The sequence below is a fragment of the Pezoporus occidentalis genome, unplaced genomic scaffold, assembly GCF_034315485.1.
Source record: "Pezoporus occidentalis ecotype Australia unplaced genomic scaffold, CSIRO_AGI_Poc_V1 ctg244, whole genome shotgun sequence".
NCBI lineage: Eukaryota > Metazoa > Chordata > Aves > Psittaciformes > Psittacidae > Pezoporus > Pezoporus occidentalis.
Window position 1 is genome coordinate 234,672 of NW_026914330.1, and position 25,149 is coordinate 259,820.

Consider the following 25,149-nt stretch of genomic DNA (forward strand, 5'->3'; position numbering starts at 1 on the left):
GTGCACCTGGAATCAGCTGCAGAGGTTTGTGAGACAGATTTAAGAACCTTAGGTCAGCAAAACCATTTCTTCTCCGACACAGTGGCATGAATGATATCCATTATTCAACTTCCTGGATACTATTGAAACTCTTTAAACAAAACAACTGCAGAAGCTAAAGGCCTTGGTTTCAAGTTTACATTCAATTCATTATTAATTAAATCTCTTCCTCTATTGCCTTACCACCCCCTGTTCTATACCCACCAAGACACGTACCTTTCCATAAACAGTACAGTTTTCCATTTCTCATGTCAGGAAATTCAAGTCTCAGTATCACAATTTTGCTCTTTCACCAGTTTTAATGCTTTGACTAGGAATGCCTGACAGCCCACATCTGCTGAGACTCAGCTCTGCAGAGCCCTCTTCCTGCTTTCTAGGAAAATAACGAAGCTGGAAAATCCAAATATTTGTTCCATTTGGGAGCAGTGTAACAAAAGCAAGCACTAACAATTGTGCTGCTCTCTAACATCTCAGAACTCCCACAGAATGAAATCTTGGGGTCCACGCAATGAATGTTTCCACAGCAGTTTCTTCTGCTTCACTTGACCTTGCTTGAAATTTTATCAGCCTGTTTGTTGGTACTTCTAACAGGAATGAAAATCAGCTATGCAGGTCAGAGTAGTTTACAACAGATGTTTGCCATACTATCTGCAAAAGCCATGATAGACTTGCAAATATTTTGTGACATCAGTTCTGGGGGAGTGGAGGTGATTGTACTGATTTGTCTTTGAAGATTTACACAGTCATCCTTATAAAATAGATTAGTACTAGAGGTGACGCATTCTGTAGCTACTCCTCAGTTTGTAGCTTAGTGTTGCTCCTTTGCACACCACCTTGTGGTGGCAGCTCCTCTTGAAAACTGCAACTCCCAATTACTAGAAGATATATTGTGTTCTCCAACAAAGAAACAAAGTTGTGTCTTAAAATGTCAAATTTGTTTATGAGACCACTAACTTCTGCGTAGTACTGCAATCTGTCATGCCATTGCTGAAGGGAGAGTGGAGGGACAGGACACAGGACAGAAGATATAAATGAGATCTGAGGAAGAAGCTGTTCCCTGTGAAGGTGGTGAAGCCCTGGCACAGGCTGCTCAGAGAAGCTGTGGCTGCCCCATCCCTGGCAGGCTTCAAGGCCAGGTTGGATGGGGCTTGGAGCAACCTGGTCTAGTGGAAGATGTCCCTGCCTGGGGCAAAGGGGTTGGAACTGGATGGTCTTTAAGGTCCCTTCCAACCCATTCTATGATTATGATATGACAGCTGAAGAACAGCACCCAAACCTCTGTGTTCATGTACACCTTTTGCAAGGGCAGAAGAAGGTGCAATCCAGAAGCCAAGTTCTATGGGACTCATCACACGCTCTAGGGGTTACAACAAACAGCTCAATTCCAGGACCTTACAAACATTACTCACCTCATCTATGTTTCTGAGCCACTTGCTGATGTTTTCAAAGCTCTTGGCATTGGTGATATCATATACTAGCATGATTCCCATGGCACCTCTGTAATAGGAGGTGGTGATGGTGTGAAATCGTTCCTGCCCCGCTGTGTCCCTGTGGAAAACAGACAAAAGTACATATTGGAGACAAGCTATAAAGAAACCAGCATGGTATATCTGTTAGGTAAGTGTGTACATAACATTACCGATTTCTGTAAGTTATATGCTGTAAATTGATCCTGCAAGATTAATGACAGCACATATCTTCCCATTTCATTCTGAGGTATTTAATAGAACGCATGAGATTTGGTTAAACAAAACTGCATGCCATTAAGTTGAGAATTAGGACTTAACAGCATATTCTACAATGTTTAGCAGAGGACATAAACCTAAGAGATTACATTGGGCAGAGAAGAGATTCAGAGCAGCCCTGCGGAGAAGGACTTGGGGGTGTTGGTCGATGAGAAAATGAACATGAGCTGGCTTCAGTGGGCGCTTGCAGCCCAGAAGGCCAACCATATCCTGGGCTGCATCAAAAGGAGCGTGACCAGCAGGTCGAAGGAGGTGATCCTGCCCCTCTGCTCTGCTCTCGTGAGACCTCACTTGGAGTATTGTGTGCAGTTCTGGTGTCCTCAGCATAAAAAGGACATGGAACTGTTGGAACAAGTCCAGAGAAGAACCACGAGGATGATCAGGGGACTGGAGCACCTCCCGTATGAAGACAGGCTGAGAAAGTTGGGGCTGTTCAGCCTGGAGAAGAGAAGGCTGCGTGGAGACCTCATAGCAGCCTTCCAGTATCTGAAGGGGGCCTATAGGAATGCTGGGGAGGGACTCTCCGTTAGGGACTGTAGTGATAGGACAAGGGGTAACGGGTTAAAACTTACAACAGGGGAAGCTTAGATTGGATATAAGGAAGAAATTATTTCCTGTTAGGGTGGTGAAGCACTGGAAAGGGTTGCCCAGGGAGGTTGTGAATGCTCCATCCCTGGCAGTGTTCAAGACCAGGTTGGACGAAGCCTTGGGTGATATGGTTTAGTGTGACGTGTCCCTGCCCATGGCAGGGGGGTTGGAACTGGATGATCTTAAGGTCCTTTCCAACCATAACTATTCTGTGATTCTATGTTTACAGACAGCTTTCAGTGACACTTCACAGAAGAAGGATGTGGACCTGCTGGAGGAAGTGCAGAGTAAGCCACGAAGATGCTCCAAGAGCTGGAGCACCTCTGCTATGGAGACAGTCTGAGAGAAAATGCCTTAGAGCAGCTTCCAGTGCCTAAAGGGGCTGACAAGAAAGCTGGAGAGGGGCTTTTGACAAGGGCCTGTAGGGACAGGACAAGGGGGAATGGCTTTAACCTGACAGAGGGGAGACTGAGATGAGATCTGAGGAAGAAGTTCTTCCCTGTGAGGGTGGTAGAGGAGCTGTGGCTGCCCCATCCCTGGCAGTGTTCAAGGCCAGGTTGGATGGGGCTTGGAGCAACCTGGTCTAGTGGAAGGTGTCCCTGCCCGTGGCAGGGGGTTGGGACTGGATGAGCTTTAAGGTCCCTTCCAATCCAAACCATTCTGTGATTTTATGATAGAAACAACTCAGATGCCTATAGAAGTCTTAGGTGAAGATGCAATCGAGTGGATAGAAAACTCATAGGCAGAGAAAATAAGCCACGTGTGGGTAAGTTTTGTGAGATGTTTTGAAGCAGTCTGCCCTGAGTTTCATGATAGGCACATTTTCTTCCGTGGCTGAGATAAGGGAATAGTGAGTATGGTTACTGTACTTAAGCTAGGCAAGAAAAGATGAAGTTGCGAAGTATAAATCATATAGAGGACTGGATTATAATTCAGATTGGTTTTGACTGATTAATGTCACTGAAGAAAGTCCTGGGAAATTCAGCAGAGACAAATGCAAAGTTATCAAATTCAGTGTGTCATCAGTTAGTCAGATGCTGAAAAAATCATCTTCATCATGAGGAAGGTGAGTGGGATGCACAAACAGTGTCTGACTCTTGTAGAAAATATTCCTGTACGAGGCCGGTAAGACTTCAGCTGTGCAGTCTGGCTCAGACATGTGCAGAATGGAGGGATTCCAGAGAGAGTAATACATGAGGCTGCGTATCTTAGACCTTTGGCCAGTGAATAAGGTCTAAAGAACTTGAGGTGGCCTGGGAAAATTCAGGGAAGGTGCAAGAGCTGTGTTTATGTTAAAAATAATTGTAGAAAGAAGAAAAATTAACTCCTCTAGTTACCTGTGAAAAATACAACAAGGATTGATAGCCTTAATTTGCACCAAGGGAAAGCCAAGTTTGGCATCTAAAGAATCACAGAATGGTTTGGTTGGAAGCAGACCTTAAAGCTCATCTAGTCCAGCCCCCTGCCACAAGCAGGGACACCTTCCGCTAGACCAGTTTGCTCCAAGCCCCGTCCAACCTGGCCTTGAACACTGCCAGGGATGGGGCAGCCACAGCTTCTCGGGGCAACCTGTGCCAGGGCCTCACCAGACTCACAGGGAACAACTTCTTCCTAAGGTCTCATCTAAATTTGCCTTCCTCTAGTTTAAAGCCATTACATCAAGCAGGACAGAGTCAGAAAAGGCTTACTAAACCTATCAAGGGGTATGGCATCTGTGATTTCTCCCGACATGGCCAGCAGCTGTCATACTAAGAATTCAGATTGATTTTATACAACTTGGCATTGGCAACACTTAGTTGTTACTTATTTCTTGTCACATCTTATGCTGCTACTACTTATTTGCTTAGTTAACTCCTCCCATGTTTTTTCTGGCAACTGACACTAAGCTAATGGATGAAAAGAAAGCCGGGGAGGGAAAAAACAAAGAACCTGGAATCTTGCCCCCCCCCCCCCCCCCTTTTTTTTAAGCACTATATTTGCCCTTTCCCCTTCTTTAATGTGTTCTCCATTCATTATTCAGAGATAACTCTTAATGGATGTGAGATTAGAGACCTGACTGAAGCAAACAGAGGAAATGAGTTATGGTTTTCAAACTGCCTATGACTGATGAATCCACCCTGAGCAAATGGCAGACAGAAACCGCATGTCATCTTCACTGCCCTAGCCCTCCATTCCTTTCTTCAAACCCCCAGGATGTAAGAATATGCTCCAAAGCTATGGGTGTGCAGTAAATCCTTGACATAGGCAAAAAACATTTGCGGGTGCTAGTAGCTCTTCAAGCTAAAATAAATGCAGACAGGTATTAAGATCACCAAGGAAAACGAAGCCCTCCTGCACAGGAGGGAACTGAGAGAAACTGGGCTGTTTGGCTGCAAAATGAAGACAAGGCCTATGGGACTAGGAAAAGGAGAAGCCCAAGGAAAGCAAAAAATCTTTTTTAAATTATTCTCATGCCAACATTAAAGTATGTATAAGGTGTGTCATGTAAGAGGTTCAACGAGCTGAGAATGGGCTTTCTGGGACAGCTTTCCAGTTGACCTAGCAGAGACTAAAGAAGCCTTAAAATGTACTGTGATTTGCTTATGAAAGATTTACATGGATGCAACAAGAAGAGATTATATCTGATGATCTGTGAAGATCTTTCCAGCGCACGCAGGTCAAAATAAAGCTCTTCAAGGTATTAAACCAAATAATTCCAAAATAATCCTAACAATTTTATTACTGTTTCTTCTTATAATATTTTTAAAACCACGCAGCAGAATACTGCATTGAAGAAACTGTACTGGTGACACCAGGCACACTTTACCGACTGGGTCAGAGACTTTCCTTCACAAAGGAACATCCGAGGGATACAAATTCCAGCTTTTCTGAAAAAATACACTACCAGAAAAAAAAACCCAACAGCTATAATGACTGAAGCATCTAATTGTTTTACTGACATGCCAAAAGTCTTGTCCACCTTGAGCTTTGCACATGGTGAATAATCTCAAAAGCTCTCAGCAGCAAGAGTTAGCTTTCAGATGTTCTGAGCATAATGCATAGAATCAAAGGAAAATTTGGGTTGGAAGGGACCTTAAAGCTCATCCAGTTCCAAACCCCCTGCCACGGGCAGGGACACCTTCCACTAGACCAGGCTGCTCCAAACCCCGTCCAACCTGGCCTTGAACACTGCCAGGGATGGGGCAGCCACAGCTTCTCTGGGCAACCTGTGCCAGGGCCTCACCACCCTCATACCCAGTAACTGCAAAAATTAATGAGACTGACCGCACACTCGTTAGTGGTGCTTCCTGCACCTCTGCCTGTGCACCAACACACTTAAAATGCAAGAACTTGGAGAGAACAGGGCATTTCCACACATGGAACTATTTCTGGTAGCTATGCTGCTGCACGATTCTTTTACTTGGATGACTGTTCCAGGTTCAATGATTATTTTTGCAACAAGGTCATTGCTGAATAAAACAGGATTCTGAGGACACTTTTCTAACCATGTAAAAGTGTTGCTAGCAAAGATGCACGGATACAAAAATGTTACCTTATGGTCCTCTACACACTTAAAAGCTGCATACTCAAAAAATAAGGCTGTTTCTAAAATTTGGAATCAGTCACAAGACTGTAGGAAAATAGCCTGCCATGCAAGCTGCATGTAAAGACAGGAGGGATAGAGCAGCAGCTAAGGAGGAAGAAAAAAACTTTAGGTGTCCTTGAGTCTGATTTGAGTGATACTTAGTTCACTACGGAAGCAATTCTGTCCTCATCCAAGTGCGAATGTTTCATACCCCACCGAAGAGAAACACATCACTTGTCTTGCCCAACTCTGGAAACTTCAGGATCTAGCCTTTCATATCTTCACTTACTGGCCTTAAGAGTGCAGGTCACTGACTTGTAACAAGCTAACTTTTAACAGTTCAGCTAACAAGCCTGCCCCAGGCACAGGAACAATCAAGCACCTTGCTAACTTGTACCTACTGTCATCCTCTTGGTCTATCAACCAAAGTTCCTCCTCCTGGCTTGACAGCACACACTGCACACTGTCACAGTGCCAGGAATCTGCATAAAAACTGGTAAATAGAAAATTCACAAGTGAGGAATCAACAGCCATTAAGTCCCTAACCCCTGGGAAACTAACTCTTCATACAGCTCTACCCATATACTGTGGTTACTCCTTAAGATCAGTTTAAGACTAGCTTAAGACTTTAAGACATGTATACACCATGTGGCTATTTAAGGAAGCCTGGGATTACTTACCACTGACTTGGAAAAGCAAACACAGACCTCCTGAAAAGGCTACTCGCTCACTGCTCACATAACCCCACTTTGTTTATAATCCCTAGAAACCCATTCTTAAATACTGCAGTTATTTCTTGAAAGGCTTTCTGCCCTACCCCATCCGTCCAGCATTCCACAGTCAGCACCAGGTTGTTTGGGGTTTTCTTGTTTTGGATTCACTCTCCAAATACCAACGTCCTGTAAATCCACCTTCAGGATCACCTCCTACAGTCCCTACTTGTCTCCCCAGACTGCAGAGTCTGTGAACACAGAGACCAGAAAGCAGCTCCATTTTCTGCAACCAATTTTCACAGAATACTCTTGAATAAATAGGAGGAGAGTTCCTTGGGCAAGTTCTTCTGCAGTAGCTGAACACGATACATCATAATGCTCTTGTCAAATTCTGTTCTAAAATACTTGTTTTGGGGTTTTTCCCCTTCTATGTTTCCCTTTCTCTATTTCATTTGCATGACACTGAACTAGGGCTTCTCCTAGAGCCTCCCGCTCTTGCTGGTGGATTTCCAGCAACTTCGATTCCCACTGTCCTTGAGCTTAAAGTCCTTCCTTCTCCTCTGCCACCACTATGTTTTTTTTACATGACAGCAATATTTCCTTTCAGCCTTTGCTTCACCAGGATGGAAAACCTAGATCTGACTTCTGTGTGTTTTCACAAGCACTGAAAAGCCACACGTGGTCAGGCCAGAGGCTTTCCAGCTTCTACTTCCATGCAGTTAAAGGACTTCTGGAGCCAGAGATCACATCTGTGTGTTAACAGTCCAAAACAGTCTGTTCCTTTGTGAAATCCCTTGCGAACCCACATACATACCACATTGTGTGATGAGGAGTTTCACAGCTTAACTTCATTTCCGTGTGCTCAGCATGGGCCACCTTCTAGCCTTGAACTAATGTTCTGGGATTGGAGAAGGCAGTGAGCTATATCAATGTCTACCTACCCTTTCCAGTATACTCATGATTTACAAACTGCACTTTGGTCATTTTGCTGACATCCCAAGGAACCCTAATCTTTCAATTTTTCTTTTCATAAAATAGCTATCACATCCTTCTGATGATCTTGCTTGTCCCTTTCTTTGCAGGGCATGCTAATCAAACCTCTGTGTGATGTCAGACTGTGACACGTCCCTGCCCACTGGAAATGATCGTAACCCCAGTATCTGAAAAATCACAATTAAGTTTTCAATTTATACATTATGCCAGCAAGTTTAGTGAATTACAGGATGCCTAAGTCTTGTTTGCATTTCAAAGCAATTCTATCAGAGTTCCTGGAGCGTATGATATTACAGTCTTCACAGCTGAATTTTCAGCTCTACTACTCTATTCCTCTAAAGTGTTTCATTGCTTTTGCAGTGGTAACACTGTCTTTTCCTGGAGGAGTAATCTCTTATTTTTGTTCTTTTATTCGCTCTCCCTTCTCTATACTATAAGCATTAGTGTATTAATATTTTGTGTCATCAGTGTTAACACACACACCCCACACCCCCCCCCGGGTCCCACCCTTCCCAAGTATTTCTAATTCGAAATCTTTAATACCTTTCTCCATATGGCAATCTGCTTGTCCTGGGTTCATACATACTGTCACATTAACAACTTTTCTAAGCAGACAAGCAGCACAAGTACCTCACCAAGAAGATACCTGATTCTTCTGTGTACTTCCTCCAGAATGTTACACACCAGGAGCCCTCCTGATGCATCTGCCCTGAAGAAGCTCATTCCTTCAGAAGTGCAGGCCTGGGGTTTGTGTCATGACCTCCTCACTGCCTGCAGCCCATGCACACCACCAGGCTTGCCCAGCCTACCTGAGGCTGCTCCAGAGCTCCCAGACCACAGACGTAAGCCAGTCCCACCACCCTCCTTTTCCTCGTGTCCCAGCCTCCCCTCTCCCCACTTCAACATTGTTCTGTAACAGGCACATCTACATTTGGAGCAATACAAAAACACTTTAATCCTGGCTTGATCCTTGCTGAAAAGCAACCCAATTTCTTAATAGCTACAAAGTATGTTGCTTACCACCTCTGGCAAGGTTTAACTCGACCTTTGATTCCTACTTTACTCCTATATATATGTATATATATACACACACATATATATTTAGAGGTCAAGGTATGACTGCTCATGACTGCCATGTCTGATCATTTTCTGCACCCAGGAGGAGAGGCAGGAACACAGCAGAGATATATTAGGAAGTGTTGGGTTTAGCTGTTATCTGTAAAACTAATCACTCACTGAGAATGCACCCCTGCTCCAAGAAGTACAAAAGCCAGTACTAGCCACAGTAAGACCCAGTGACAGAGCTCTGCAGGCAGCCAGAGAGCAGCTCCTATACCAGGACAACAGCATGATTTAATATGTGGGTGATGGAAGATTATACAGATCAGTGGGAAGCAGGTCAATACAGCAATTTTAAACTGAGGAACAGTTTCTTTCCAGTGCTTCCTATATGTGAAAAGAAACACAGTTTTCACTTACATAAATAACAAATGCCACATAATCAAATACTTGAGCTCTCTCACTGATGTAGAAACCCTATTCAGTAAAGTCTGCTCAAGCCTTCCCTTTTGCCAGAGGTAGCTCATCAAATACAGCTCCTTCATAAATGCTGCATGACTCTGAAGAAAGTCCATCATATTTGGGAAATGGCTGACACATACTAAAGTTCTTTAAGGTACAAAGTAAGAGGTCTGAATCTGAGTAAACACCAATAATAATAATGATGAGGATGAGAACAGCAGCAGTGCTGCCTTTGCTTCTAACAATGAAACGGACTCAAGCAAGAAAACAGCATTAAGAAAGGCTGGATAAAGGTGCAGTGGCACTTTGGAGAGCCACAGCTGGATTTACGGTCATGGGCTGGACCGATGTCATTGCACCCAGTACGCTGTTGCTGTGAGCCACCACCAGAAGCAGCTCTGACGAGTGAGCAAGAAACAGGGCAGACTGATGGGCATTCTTACAAATAGGACAATGGTTTTCACACAGGGGGGAAACCCACAAGTGAAATACTGGTCATTTCTCTTCTAAATTAAGATCACCATGACCTGACAGTGTGCGCCTCCAGCTCAGAAAACAACCATGTAGTGGGCTGCATCACCAGCAGTGTGACCAGCAGTGTGACCAGCAGGTCGAGGGAGGGGATTCTCCCCCTCTGCTCTGCTGAGACCCCCCCTGCAGTCCTGCATCCGGCTCTTATGTTGGGGCCCCAACATAAGAAGGATGTGGAGCTGTTGGAGTAAGTCCAGAGGAGGCCATGCAGACACTCCAAGGGCTGAGGCAGCTCTGCTATGGAGACAGGATGAGAGAGCTGGGCTTGTTCAGCCTGGAAAAGAGAAGGCTCCAGGGAGACCTTACAGCAGCTTCCAGTACCTAAAGGGGCTGACAAGAAAGCTGGAGAGAGGCTTTTGACAAGGGCCTGTAGGGACAGGACAAGGGGGAATGGCTTCAAACTGACAAAGGGGAGACTGAGATGAGATCTGAGGAAGAAGTTCTTCCCTGTGAGGGTGGTGATGCCCTGGCACAGACTGCCCAGAGATGCTGTGGCTGCCCCATCCCTGGCAGTGTTCAAGGCCAGGTTGGATGGGGCTTGGAACAACCTGGTCTAGTGGAAGGTGTCCTTGCTTGTGGCAGGGGGTTGAAACGGGATGAACTTTAAGGTCTCTTCCAAACCAAATTATTCTGTGAAATTCTGAGCACGAATATCCTGCATGAATACTAGCACACCTGCAGCGCAATACTAACTGAAAGCACACAAGCACAAAGGGACTCCTCTCCTGTCCTTAACTGAAAGTATGTGTTCTCTTTTGCTATCTTGAGACCAGGTTAATCAAGTATGATGTGTCCCAGTGAAAGTGTCACAACTCTAAAGACCTGTTTCATTGATTCAGCCACATTAGCTCTTGTGCGCTTACTCTGGTCATAAAAGCACAACCCACAGTCTGGACACAAGAAAAGCTGAGAACAGATTCAGGTTTACAAGGGAACCATTCCACTAAATGCATCCTTTGCTTATGGAGCTCCTGCAGCAGGAGTGAAGTGTAATTCTGGAAATACATTACACAACTCCTAGAAGTACAGGGTGAGTTTAAATACAGGAAGCAGTGGTTAAATATAGATGTATTGCACAATATGTCTTCAAAAGACAGTACTGTCCTAGCCACCAAACCACTGTGGGGCAAAACTCCTTGTATGGGAAAAGATGAAAAATACAAAGCCTAGATACTATTTTTCGTAAATTTACTTGTTTTTTTTTCCAATCAGAAGTTTATGCCACAAGAACTTCATTTTCTGCTTTCCAAGTGTCATTTCAATTGTGACATTTTAAACTGGCAGGAACAAGATGATCGAGGCTAGCACCTCCCAGCTTTAGAACACTTAAAAGATGCGATTTCCTAAAACTCAAGTTCACCCAAACCCCTCTTCATTTCTCTAAGGTACTGAATCCCACAATGGACACAGCTTCATTAATGGGTATATAGACAAAGCAGCCATAAACATCCTTGTTTTTCAGTATTTTCAGTTTTTATATTTCATGACGATTCTTCCTGAAGTTCAGTTGAACACTTCCTTTAAGTCATTCCAACATTCTACCTTTGTTTCCCGTGGCAGTTCATAGCACCTACCCTGCTGGGGTAAAAAAAAAACATAGCACAGAAAGACTGATAGAAGCTATGGTTTGAAAACCTGAATGTCTGGGGAACTCCCAAAGCAAGAGCTACCCAGAAAGTCAATCAATGAGGCTGTATTACACCTGAATGGCTCTTTAGCTAATGCTCTGGGTTCTTTCTCTTCCACTGCTCTGCTTTCGGATCCAGTTGATCTATAACTGTCCTTCCTCAGACAGCTCTATCGGAAACACTGCCTTTTGGAAGATGGTTACTCTTTGCAACTCCCTGCTGAAGCATTCCAGCGTGGTGAGTTGCTTCATCCTCCAAGCACTTCCTTATCGACTAACTACACAGTTTATGCAATAAAATCAGCTTTGACAACTCTTTTCCTTGCAGGACACACACCAAAATAACTAAGTTGGCCAGCTTCTGCTAAAGATGTGCTCGCAGGAGTGGGATACAAGACACAACTAGGATTCAGGGTGCATGCTCACAGTAGTGGTAACAAGAAGGACTATTTGTTAGGAAGGATAACCATCTGGTTGGTCCTACAGAGGAAGAGCAGCGCCTCCCCCTAACTGGAACCCATCCATCTGCATCTACGAACGTCAACATTATCAAGCCATGAAAAGATTTTTATTAGCGGAGGACAAAATGGACAAATTCAGGTCCTAATCAAATTCAAGTTCTGAAGCCTCAGTAAAGCTGGAGAACACTGTGGCAATAGGTATATGTGGAGGAGAAGGAAGTGTAAATGAACATACAGGCTGGAAAAAGCCATTAGCTTTCCTCAGCTCTTAACAGGACCAAACCAGAAGAAAACTCTGTAGACATGCACAGCAAGCTAGAAGGAAAGATTTTAAGTTTTGCCTCATGTTAGATTTCCCAACAGAAGAACAGCCTTATTTTAAGCCAGTTGAAAAACTCCAGAGTTTATAACGGAAAAACATAATGCAGCCCTGAGGAGGACTTGGGGGGTGCTTGACCTGGCAGTGTGCGCTTGCAGCCCAGAAAGCCAGCGATGTCCTGGGCTGCATCACCAGCTCAGACCTGGGCCTTATCAGCCTGGAGAAGAGAAGGCTTTGCAGAGACCTTAGAGCAGCTTCCAGTGCTTAAAGAGGGCAATAAGAAAACTAAAGAGGAGCTTCTGACAAGGACCTGTAGGGACAAGACAAGGAGGAATGTCTTTAAACTGACAGAGGGGAGACTGAGATGAGATCTTGGGCAGAAGTTCTTCCCTGTGAGGGTGGTGAGGCCCTGGCACAGGTTGCCCAGAGAAACTGTGGCTGCCCCATCCCTGGCATTATTCAAGGTCAGGTTGGACAGGGCTTGGAGCAATCTGGCCTAGTGGAAGGTGTCCCTGGCAAGGGGTTGGAACTGGATGAGCTTTAAAGTCGCTTCCAACCCAAAACATTATATGATAAAGTAAGTGTAGACGTGGAATATGCTTTCTTGCTGACACAAAGCAAGGCTACTAGTCATAGATTTAGAGTCATAGTTTCATGGCAACTCCTAATTTAAACACACCAGTTTTAAACCACTTCCCACTAAATCACAGACTGTGAGGATCCTGTCCTCCCAAGCAGGAGAGTTGCCAACAGCCTGTCCAAGGGAGCAGCCGGAATCCACAATTATAAATGCAACACATGGATCTCTTCCCATTTCTTAAACACAGTTCAGGGGAACGCACGTGGAGCTTTACCACTACTGAAAATATAAAACACTGTTCCAAAATTAGATACCTCAATGTGATCTCAGGAAGAGTAAACCCTTCTCACAAAAACCTGCTGCTGATAGAAGCCATCCAGCAGGATGTTGACTGGCAGTTTCCTGGTTGTATTACTCACCATATCTGTAGCTTGATCTTCTTTCCTTGTAATTCAACGGTTTTAATCTTGAAGTCTATCCCTAAAATAAAAATATAAATAATTAGTGTTTATTTACATAAAAAAAGGAGCAATTCCACATCAACTTAGAACTACTGCAGAAAGAACAGCAGCTTTTTATTTCTCTGTCTGAATTGCCAGATAAGCCAAGGACACCCCAGTAAGCAGAATGCTGGAGCAACCAGGGCCTCAAAGGGTCTACGTCGGTCAACGGACACCCTCAGTTAACACAGTTAAGTTAACATGGGTAAGATGATCTGGCTTGTAATATCATGGTGAATTTTTATTTTTTTACTCTTTAGTGTGATAAATGTAATACCACCATTTCAGAAACCTCTCCAACAAAACCCACCTCTTTTCCCCACGATTCTCCTTTCCATTAATCCCATTCAAGCAACTATCTTCAAGAATAACATTAACCACAGAAATCATAATGCTTGTTACCTGTCTACCTCAAAGCAGTTGGTGCGAGAGCCTATACCGACACACGTGCAAGACTCCAGTCTATCAAAAATAGTCATCTTGCTTTTCACACCACTGAAACAATCAGCAAAATCTCTAAATTACCTCATGAGCTCAACATACACGTCCACGGTTTATGCACAGTTGATCTCAAGCTTCAATAACACAAGCAGAAGGGTTTAAGCAACACAAAGCTTTCAACCAGTTAACAAAAGGCAAGTTATCAGCACAAGAGTCCTCGTCAAGGTCCATCCCAGCTCCAGCCTCCAACATAGTACAAGCAGAGTCAGGCCTCAACAGAAGTGCAGAACCAAGACTCATGGAACTCAGAATAAGCAGAGACCATCCTGACAGAGGAAGAGTAAGGTTTTTACTTTTAATACCAACTAATACAAAGTAACTCACACATTCATTTGTGGCAAAGCTGAAGTGGAATCACAGGGAAGTTAGTTAATTATGGGATTTGCAAAGACTGATGTGATAAAGGAAAGCAGTCCTAAAAAGACTTAAGGAAGAAGAAACTATCAAAATGAAGACAGATAATGAGCCAAGACTAGTGCTGAAACCAGTATTTAATATTTTCATTATTAACTCTGGTGTAGTTAATTGTCCTAGATGAAGTCTACTGCTTACAGAAGCGAGAGGCTCTGTGCAAAGGACAATTAAAATCAGAAACTGATAATCTCAAAGACAGTATAAAAACAAGGGATGTCAGCAGCACAAAATGCAGCGCCTGTTACCTAACAATTCCTTCTGTGAACCAGCAGCTGTCTTCAGATGACAAGGAAGACAGACCAAAGGCTGAGATGTTACCATTTGACTTTCAGGGAGTAACCATGATTTGATGGAGAGGCAATGCTAGCGTAAGTAAATCGTGCAGGCACTTGGTGAGACATTTCTATGTGAGGCAGGGAAACAGGAAAACCATTGTGCAAGACCTTGGTGAAGCCTCATCTGTGCAACATGTACAAACTGGTCACTCTTCCCCAGAAGAGATGGGCTTGGAGGCAGATGCCACACAAGATGAACAAGGATGAGGACCTCCCCCAGCTGCTCCTTCCCAGCAGAGGAAGCTTGAGGACCACATTTTGTTTCAACCTTCTCTTTCCAGAACTGCATACAAGAATTACTGCAGAGTACAGAGGACTGCAAGCCACAATCTCAAAGTACTCTGACAGTATTTAGATGCCAGAGTTCTAACTTTCAGTTCCCATCAGAGAAACGCCACTGAATTTTTCACGTTTTCCAAAAATCTGTTTATATTTAGACACTCTAAAATAAGCAGCTGCAATCACAAACTTCCCTCCTAAATCTACAAGGTCATTTTATACTCAGTAAGATTAAAAAGAATTTATAAAACACACTATTATGTAAGAAGTCTGCATGGGAAGTCTGCCTTAAACTCCTTTTAGCTCAATGTACTGCACACACTGCTTCACTTTAATGCTAAAACGTTAAACTACTAAAATCTCTTCACGTAAAGTCCAGATACCAGAGCCTCTCTGGGAAAGGCTCTGCAATTCCAGAGGAGAATCCCCTCCCCACAGGCCCGTGCCGTGCAGGGGCAGGAACTGGGACAGCACTTACTAGATGGACACATTCTGCACATGCAGCCAAAAAGGAAAATTAAAACCAAGCACAGCTCCTCAGAGAGCCCCTTACCGTTACCAAGTGTTTCACAAGCATGAGCTAGAGGAAAAGAGGCAAAATCAAACGGAGCTGATCATCAGAAGCATGACCAGCAGGTCGAGGGAGGGGATTCTCCCCCCCTGCTCTGCTGAGACCCCCCCTGCAGTCCTGCATCCAGCTCTGGGGCCCCAACATAAGAAGGACATGGAGCTGTTGGAGCAAGTCCAGAGGAGGCGGTGAAGATGCTCTGAGGGCTGGAGCACCTCTGCCATGGAGAAAGGCTGAGAGAGCTGGGCTTGTTCAGCCTGGAAAAGCTGCTCCAGGGAGACCTTAGAGCAGCTTCCAGAGTCTACAGGGGCCAACAAGAGATCTGGGGAGGGGATTTTGACAAGGGCCTGTAGGGACAGGACAAGGGGGAATGGCTTTAAACTGACAGAGAGGAGGACATACAGGTTAGACATTAGGCAGAAGCTCTCCCCTGTGAGGGTGGTGAGGCCCTGGCACAGGTTGCCCAGAGAAGCTGTGGCTGCCCCATCCCTGGCAGTGTTCAAGGCCAGGCTGGACTGGGCTTGGAGCAACCTGGTCTAGTGGAACATGTGCCTGCCCGGGGCAGGGGTTTGGAACTGGATGAGCTTTAAGGTCCCTTCCAACCCAAACCATTCTGTGATTCTATGAAAATTCCCCAATTCTAAGGATTTAAAACATTACAGTGACCTAAGGCTGAGGCAGTCCACCAATTCTAAGATGTCAGCTTGGGACCTTCAGACCTCCAGTTCTGGTCAGTGCTCCATTGTTTTTTTCCAGTTAGCCAAGCAGTACTTCATCACTCAAACTTATGACTCAATACAGCGAGCATCATATATATGGTTTGAAAAACAAACCCGTTGAATGATTAACAACCAACACACAAAACTGCTCCAAATCCACTCAACTACCCCTATATTTTGTAGCATTTAAGCAAACTGTTTGCTACTATGTAGTGTTCCACAGCAACGCTATCAAACAAATGAACACAGCATTTGACAAAAGATCATAAAAGTATTTTATACAGCAACATACTTTTAGGTTCTGCCCAGATAAAGCAGGATGTTTGACAGCCACTTTTTATGTGCCAAGATAAAGTAAACTATTAACCAGCCAAGGAAATTAACTCTTCTCTGCACAGAGAGGGATTTTGCTAACTCTAGTATTCGGGATAAAATAAATCTCTAATCCCATGTTACGCTCAGCTTTCATTCCAGCATAATACTAGTTCAGCCTTCGTAACAGAAAGACCGTTATAAATAGCAATGACTATTTGCCTCCAAATACTTTCAAAGTAGTTCTAACAGGCTGGAAAAAATGAGACCTCTGTACCTCTGCAATTCCCTTTTGGTTCTAGATATCTCCAAGGAAGTCCCAAAGGCTCCAGAGAGAACGAGGTTACAGGTACAGGGAGTTTCCAGTAACATTAAGTTCAGGAAAGGGTTTAAAAGGGTAATGGATATAAAAATTGAATGGCATGCGGAACAGACATAGTACTATCAAAGGAGGATAATGACACAACTAATGAATTAGAGATGAAAACGAAATTGCTCCCTCATTAAGTGTTGATAAGATATTCATCAACTTCAACAGGGCAAACTGGAATTCACTGAAAAACCTGGGAGCATACCAGCAGCCCTTTCAACACTTACATAACTCCATACTTTCAAACAAAAAGTTGGAAGTGTTTGTTATCCACAGTCTAACAATGATGTCTCCTTACAGGCAGATGATCCCAGGTTTCTGAATCAATTCTGGCTTTCCTTCAAATTTCAAGTTCTACCAGCTGCTTACAGCAATATACAGGCCCAGGTCTGTACAAAAACTGAACTCATGGTTTTAAAAACAGGTAGAAGCTATCTGTGGATTCTTCAGGTTACTGGCCTTTGAGTATCAAGGCTTTAGGAGGACCACTGGTTGATCTCATGGTACATGCAAATAAGATTAACCCTTACATGAATACTGAAAGTCACTTCTGCCTAGTGACTGTGAAAATGCAAACCAAGAGGAGCTTCAGGAGCGGAAAGGTCACACTTGTGCATCAGGCCACTGAAGTCAAGCTTTTCTATCCCTTCATCCATCAGCAGAAGTTACTGTCAGAGACTCCCAACAAAGCAATCCAGTTTTATTTGTGTAGGTTTAAACATCTGAATGCCTTGGTGAATACAGACTTATTTGCTCAACAGTTTTGTGTTTCCATCGCTCTCAGATGAAAGACGCTAATGAAGAGCCAGGAGCTGCATCAGCAGAACAGTGCACTTTAAATCCACAATCACTGCATACAAACAGTTACAGGTCATTTTACACCTTCCCAAGCCACTGTCAATGTTTTGTAAAGATCGCTCTGCCATTGGTAAATCACAAACCAATGATTCTTGAAACAGGAAAGACAAAATGAAAGAGGGAGGGAGAAAAGTTATTTTCCAGTCCACTGCAGAGCTACAAATGATGAGCTGGCCCTTTTCAGACAGCACGAATTTTGCTTGCATTCTTTCCAAACAAAGACACCATTCAGCTCGGTGAGGGCGCTGAGAGGGAGGAAGCAGAATGTAGGGCAAGAGAGGGGCAACGCTGCGGCAATGGAAGCCCAACAGCCAACCTGCATGTTGAGTTGCCACCAAATGAAGACCATAAGCAGCACGTAAAGAAGTGCATTTTGTATTTCATTGGCTTTGCAACTCTACTTCAACTTGGGAAAGAAAAGCAAATGTGCACAAATTCATACTCAAGTCTTGTGTCTGCAAGCTGACAGAGGGTGGATTTAGATGAGATATTACAAGTTCTTCCCTGTGAGGGTGGTGAGGCCCTGGCACAGGTTGCTCAGAGAAGCTGTGGCTGCCCCATCCCTGGCAGTGTTCAAGGCCAGGCTGGACAGGGCTTGGAGCAATATGTCTCTGGTGGAAGGCCCCTTCCAAACCAAGCATTCTGTGACTCTATGAAGCTACCTGCCTTTGTGCTATAGGCTCTGACAACAGCAAGTGTTTTACTTAAGAACGTACCTAAACACTCTTAAGCTGAACTGCAGAATTATCATGGCAGAACTCAGGCCATGCTCAGATTTTCTGACGAGCACTGGGGGTGGAAGGGAAGGTTCCTAGCCTGAGCTACAGCCCTTTCTCCTTTGGCTGGAAGGTGCACTTCAACCTCCCCCCCACTAACCCACTTCAAACAACTGAACCAGAGCCAGGTGGAGCTCCTGCAAGCTCTTTCAGAGGCACAAAAAGATATCAACCTTTATCTTTACTGCCTGACTTTAGAAATCCCAGTGTTAAGTAAAGAAAGCAACTGACTAGGCAGAAAGAAATCTATCTGCTAACTTTCTTTGAATTAATGACTATCCAGTTCACCAAGTAAGAAAGAACACAACCTCATGACTTACAGCACATTAATACCAAGAGTATTACAGGAGTATACAAACTGCAGCATACCTGCAGTTAGCACAGTGCTGCCAGCACTAAGGAAAATCCGTATCTTTCACATAGGTTTACAGCTTACAGTAGGGTTCAATACACAGCCCTAAAATGCTTTTATTTAAAAACCAAAAAAGTAGTAAAAGCAAACATACCAACAGCAGGAAAATAGTTATATCTAAGCCCAGAAACTTTAAAAACTACAAAGTTAACTTTGGGGTAGAAACCTTTGTCCAGTCATTTTTCACAGAACTGTTTGATCATGAAATCCCACAATTCCCAAAACAGGTTTGTTATATTGTAAGTCTTTCTTAAGCTTAACACCTTAATGCAGAAGATGACTCTAAAACTCCTAAGCCAGCTACTACTTCATAAATTGTATTAAAGTCTAGAGCACAACACTAATAAGGAGGCAACTCCTCCAGCCCTCCCAGTATTAAACCTTTCAAAGGTATCAAGTCCAGAACTATAAACTCTCCAAAGTCAGTGCCTTGCAAACAAGTTTTAACACTTCAGAATGCTATTTTACCAAAATTTAGCAGACATTAACATTTGTTATCAATGAAGCAGTTAAGAACAAATATTTTGGAAGGAAGCTGCAGGCATAAACGTACTCTTTCCCAAGAAAGCCCTACACAAGTGTAATATCTCATCTAAAACTTCTCCTCTGTCAGGTTAAAGCCATTCCCCCTTGTCCTGTTCCTACAGGTCCTTGCCAAAAGCCCCTCTGAGCTTTCCTGTCAGCCCCTTCAGGCACTGAAAGCTGCTCTAAGTTCTCCACCAAGCCTTCTCTTTTCCAGGCCGAACAAGCCCAGCTCTCTCAGCCTGTCTCCATAGCAGAGGATGAGCTTTAAAATCCCTTCCCACCCAAACCATTCCGTGATTCTATGAAAATGAGAAGCCTATCAATGCTTTAGAGCCTGACAGGATGCAAACATCAGTGTTCCTCGTATACACCTACCAGGCAAACCTAACTTTGCTCATGCCTTTGCTGGAGCATGTAGAGTTATCAAGGCAGCTCCACACCTCTCAGTTTTACAGCACCGAATCCACCCTCCACTCCAGTTTTCAAATACATTTAATCTCATGAGTAAACAAGATAGTAACTGAGTAAATAAGACAGCTAGTCTTTCTCTTTCAGGAAAAAGCCCACTTAAAATGCAGGCTTATCTACTGATCTTCTTTTGCGTTTGTGTACACATACATACAACAGACCTATCTGCAGCCTCCCATATACACTTGTATGTGCATCAGTACTTGTTTGCATCTTTTCTATGCTTATGTAGGGCAATGAATTCTTTGAATAGAAAAAATGTTCGACATAAAACAAACTGCTCCCCTCTTGCTTTGGAAAGATAGAAACCAGGATGACTGAACCAAATTCTGCAAAACCCATACTAGTCTTCAGGGTCTGTGCAGTGTCCCAGCCCCACTGACCTCTTCTGGAGCTTTCCCAGAGAGCTGCGGTCAGTCATGGATCACCCACCACAACACTACTGTACCACAGGATGCAGATCAGGTCAGACAGCCCATGGAGGCTGCAGAGGTCTCAGGACAGGTAATCCCATGGTAGCTCATTTCAGAGCTGGGTACCTCAGGTTTTATGCCAGGGCTTGCCCATACTGTGCTCTCCTGCAAGTGCAGAGTCAGGGAAGAGGGTGGGGAAAAGAAGGAGTTGCTTTGCCAGAAACAAAGCTCTACACAGACAGCCAAGTTCTGGTTAATACAGTTACAACTGCAACCCCAGCAGCAGTTCCTCCCCTTGCAAAAGCTGGAGCAAGATACTTACAACTCTCAAGTCAATTTTATCATCTTCACTTGAATAAAAACAGCTACAAGAATAGCTCAAGACTGACACACAGAGCAAGTTACACTCTCCAGCAAGACTTTTCCTTCTGATACATTTTCCTTGACCTCATGCTAAAACCTGCAAGTACAAACTACTGCAGATGCCTCTAAAAGCTGAAGGACCAATCTGATAGCCTGCTATGATGGAATAACCACCTAGATAGATGAGGGGAGAGCAACGCATGCTGTCTACCTGGACTTCAAGCAGGTCTTTTTACACTGTCTCCTGTAACCTCCTCCTAACAGGTAAGCTCAGGACACATGGTTTAGATGAGGGGACAGTGAGGTGGATTGGGAACTGGCTGTGTGGCAGAGCTCAGAGGGGTGTGATCAGTAGTCTGGTGTCTGGCTGGTGGCCTGTAGCTAGTTGCCTTCCCAGGAGTCAGGACTGGGTCCAGTCTTGATCAACTTACTCATCAATGACCTGGATGAAGGGACAGAGTGCACCCTCAGCAAGTTTGCTGATGATGTAGCACTGGGAAGAGTGACAGATCTACCAAAAAGCTGCGCTGCCATTCAGCAAGACCAGGACAGGCTGGAGGGCTGGGCAGAGAGTGGCCTCATGAAGTTCAACAAACTTAATGAATAACCCCACACCAGTACAAGGCAGGGGTTTTCATGCCTGAAAGCAGCTCTGCAGACAGGGTCTGTGGCGTCTTGGTTGACACCAAGCTACCCATGAGACAGCAGCAGTGTGCTTGAGTGGCCAAGAAGGTTAATGGTGTCCTGTGGTGCATTAAGAGTGTAGCCACCAAGACGAGGAAGGTGATCTCTACTCTGCCCTGATGTGTCCAGTTCTGGGCTTCCCAGATCAAGAAAGACATGGAGCTCCCAGACAGGATGGCCCAGTGGAGGGCTACGAAGATGATAAAGGGACCAGAGCATATCTCCCATGGAGACAGGCTTAGACAGCTGGGCCTGTCCAGCCTGAAGAAGAGACAACTGAGAGGGGATCTCATCAATGCATACAAATATCTTAAGGGTGGGTGGCAAGAGGATTGATTAGACTCTTTTCAGTGGTGCCCAGCAACAGGATAAGGGGCAATGGGCACAGACTGAAACACAGGAAGTTCCACAAGAATATGAAGAACTCCTTTACTTTGAGGAGAAGGAGCACTGGAACATCACTGGAAGAGGCTGTCGATTCCTTGTCTGGAGACACTCAAAACCCGCCTGGATGCGATGCTGTGCAACCTTCTCTAGGTGACCCTGCTTTAGGAAGGGCATGGGACTGGATGATCTCCAGAAGTCAATTCCAACCCCAACCATTCTGTGATTCCATGACATCATCCATTACAAGCAAGCACTGCTGTAAGACAAAGCAAAAATGAAGCACTTATATGAAAGAAAACTAAGAATAAATTTAATAGCAGATCAATTTAACTTTCTTCAAAAAATAATAAGATATCTCTGAACCTGCTTGTAATGGTTGGCAGAAGGGAACAGATGGGAGGGAAAAAACAAATGGAGAAGAAAAATGTAGCAGGTAGAAACCATCAGGCAGTGACTGAGTTACTGTTCTGCCTTCAAGGTAATGTTAAGTTTCTCTGCAAAACCAAAATGAGACATCCTAACACAGCAAGAAGCTTGTAAGCTGCTTTCCAAAGAATTCTAGCTAAGCTGTGTAATCAAACCACAGCCAGATGTGGATGGAGAACAGAGGAGGCATATGGGTATCTTTCACCACTTGAACACATGGAGCCAGGCAACCTACCTAGTTGCTGCTCTTAGCCCAAGGTAATGCCATGCAGACTGCTGCAAAATTAACTGTTATAAAATAATGCTATAAAATAATGTACCCACTGGCCATAGATGACAGACAACACTTAGTGGTTATGTTAGACCATGCTGCAGACTCCCATGCAGTTTAACCAAAGGCTACCACCACACTGGTCAGACGTAAATGCTCACCAAAAAAAAAAAAACAAAAAAACAAACCCACCCAAAAAAGACTACAGTCATCCATGACAGAAAATTACACAACAGTTTCCTTACATCTTCCCAAGCAGCAGTGATTCAGGACTCCTATTAAACTCCAGGCTAGGGAGCACCCACGTAACTTGTTCAGACACAGCAGCCCAGCACAAGGACCGGGAGCAGAGCCTCAGCCATTGGGGCTAAAGGGTCTCAAAAATGAATCAAGGCAGTGCAGGGCTCCCAGAGCCAACACCTGAAGAAGGCTATGGAGAGAACCAGCAGCAGACTCCCAGAACCAACAGAGAGCATATCAGGAACCACAGAGGCGGTGACACCGAAGTGGCCTCTTGGCTGTCCCTGCTGTCTTCTTCTAAACCTTTAATTCCATCATTTTTGACATTCAGTGACCAGAAGTGTAACAAAGAACTCTAGATACCAGCAGACTATAAATTTATGCGGTAGTAAACCAGAAATCCAATGAATTCATGTGTTTCAGCATTTCATCTTCTCTGCAGTTTTTTTTCTCAGTGCAGAGTGTGCAAATTAGAGCAGCAGCAAGAACTCACTCATCCTGTTCTGCAAGGTTTCAAGTCATGACAATTCAGCATTTACAGAGCATCACAAGTTGCATCTAAATAAAGTAACACATACCTCACATGAAACCTCAGGAAAGGGTTAACTCTAATTTAAGGAAGTTCTACAACAACTTGGAAAGGGAAAAAGAGTGCCATGTTTGAGAGCACAGTTGTGACCAAGCTGGGCATGGAAGGACAGTGGTAACAGAAAGAAGTGATTTAATTACTTTAATTCCACCAGCCACAAACGATGACGTGATTATTGTTACATTTTTTTTCCACTCCCCTTCCCCATAGATCCAGTCACTGGTGTCAATTGCTCCACCCTCAGATGGAGTCTATCACCCAACAGCCTCTCCCGTCTTTCCCAGAGGACCTTCCCCAAGTGCTCTAATAGTCACCCATGTACCAACCCACCTACTCCCTTTTTAGTATCCTCATGAACAGCCACTTGAGTAAACTTGGTTCATTGCTTTACCTCAAGGTCACCAGCCTCAATCCACACCACCTCGACAGCAACAGCTACACAGAACTGTTTTTCTTAGTAACAAGTCCAGAACCCACCAGGGGAATAGCTGTATCTTTGACTGCTTGGGATCCATGGTACCTAAAATATCTTGAAAATTGGTGGGTTTGTAGATCAGGTATCAAGAACAGGAATTACAGCAAGAAAGTTCTGCTTCTAAAGTTGATATTTGCTAGTGTGGCGTGCATCGCATAAACTGCTCATTTAATTCTAGCATCTGTATTTAGGAATGCAGTCGATTTTCAAAATCCAAACAATCCTTCCTGAATTTTCAGTTTTTCAGTGTGATTTTACAGTATCTTTCAAAACTGTATTTGCAGGCTATGTTTCACTAATACCACATCAATACAGATAAATTCTGGAGCTGGTAACATAAGGGAGAATGCAGGACATCAGCATCAGCACTGTTGCCAGATTGCCTCCTACCAATTAATCTATTCCTAACAAAGCAGATGACAATCCCGTGAGACAGCAGCTCCTTAGCATGACCTACATTCTTCCATTCCAGATGCCTGCGTTTGTTGTGTTTCCAAATGCTGCCACACATCATGAACAAATACAACTCAGCATTGCAGGGATGTTTGCTCTATGCAAATCAACACTAACTGATACAGGACTGAGCTTAATATTCATTTTGGTGACAAATCCAGTCCTCTAGCTCATAACCCCCAAAAATACCTGGCTTAATCCCCCCAAACAATGGAACGTCATTGTTATCCAGCCTGACCTCGTATCAGGGAAAGGTCACATGTTGTGAATTCATCCATGTCTCCACACTGGTAGCAATGGGAGATCTTCATGCTGCACTGCTGTCTCCCCATCAGCAGCTGCCTCATCAGAACTTCCCAGACAGCCTGCTTCACATCCCACCCACAGCCACGAGAGATGAACAGCCATGCTCAGAATTACAAGACTCAGAATTACAAGAGCGAAGGACACTTTCCAAACACAAAGTTCTTTCTGAAGTGTTCCTATTTCCCTTCAAAGTGGCAGACACCCAACACGAGAAGGACGTGGAGCTGCTGGAGCAAGTCCAGAGGAGGCCACAAAGATGCTCAGAGGGCTGGAGCACTTCTGTTATGGAGACAGCCTGAAAGAGCTGGGCTTGTTCATCCTGGAGAAGGAGACCTTAGAGCATCTTCCAGTGCCTAATGGAGCCAACAAGAAATCTGAACAGGGGCTTTTGACAAGGGCCTGTAGGGACAGGACAAGAGGGAATGGCTTTGACCTGACAGAGGGGAGATTGAGATGAGATCTTAGGCAGAAGTTCTTCCCTGTGAGGGTGGTGAGGCCCTGGCACAGGTTGCCCAGAGAAGCTGTGGCTGCCCCATCCCTGGCAGTGTTCAAGGCCAGGCTGGATGGGGCTTGGAGCAATCTGGTCTAGTGGAAGGTGTCCCTGCCCATGGCAAAAAGTTGGAACTGGATAAGCTTTAAGGTCCCTTCCATCCTAAACCATTCTGTGATCTGAGGACTCTATCACAAGTCATAAGCATGCAAGCTGCTCTTACGCAACAATTCAACTCAAGGATGCATATTAAATCTAGGTCAAGACTGCAGCCTCCAAGCGCACCAAAAATGTTCTCACTACTCTCACCTGAAACCTCCTCAACAGTCATTC

At 44.3% G+C, this 25,149-nt stretch overlaps 1 protein-coding gene across 1 annotated transcript in view; it reads right to left on the reverse strand.

Moving 5' to 3' along the window:
* The window catches only part of RAB10 (RAB10, member RAS oncogene family), a 48,612-nt gene that overhangs the window by 7,869 nt on the left and 15,594 nt on the right, over positions 1 to 25,149 (reverse strand). Inside the window, exons 2-3 of the mRNA XM_062622612.1 lie at positions 13,102 to 13,162; positions 1,449 to 1,587 (exon numbers count right to left, since the gene is read on the reverse strand). Coding sequence (XP_062478596.1) covers positions 1,449 to 1,587; positions 13,102 to 13,162 — 200 coding nt within the window. The remainder of the gene's footprint in view (positions 1 to 1,448; positions 1,588 to 13,101; positions 13,163 to 25,149) is intronic.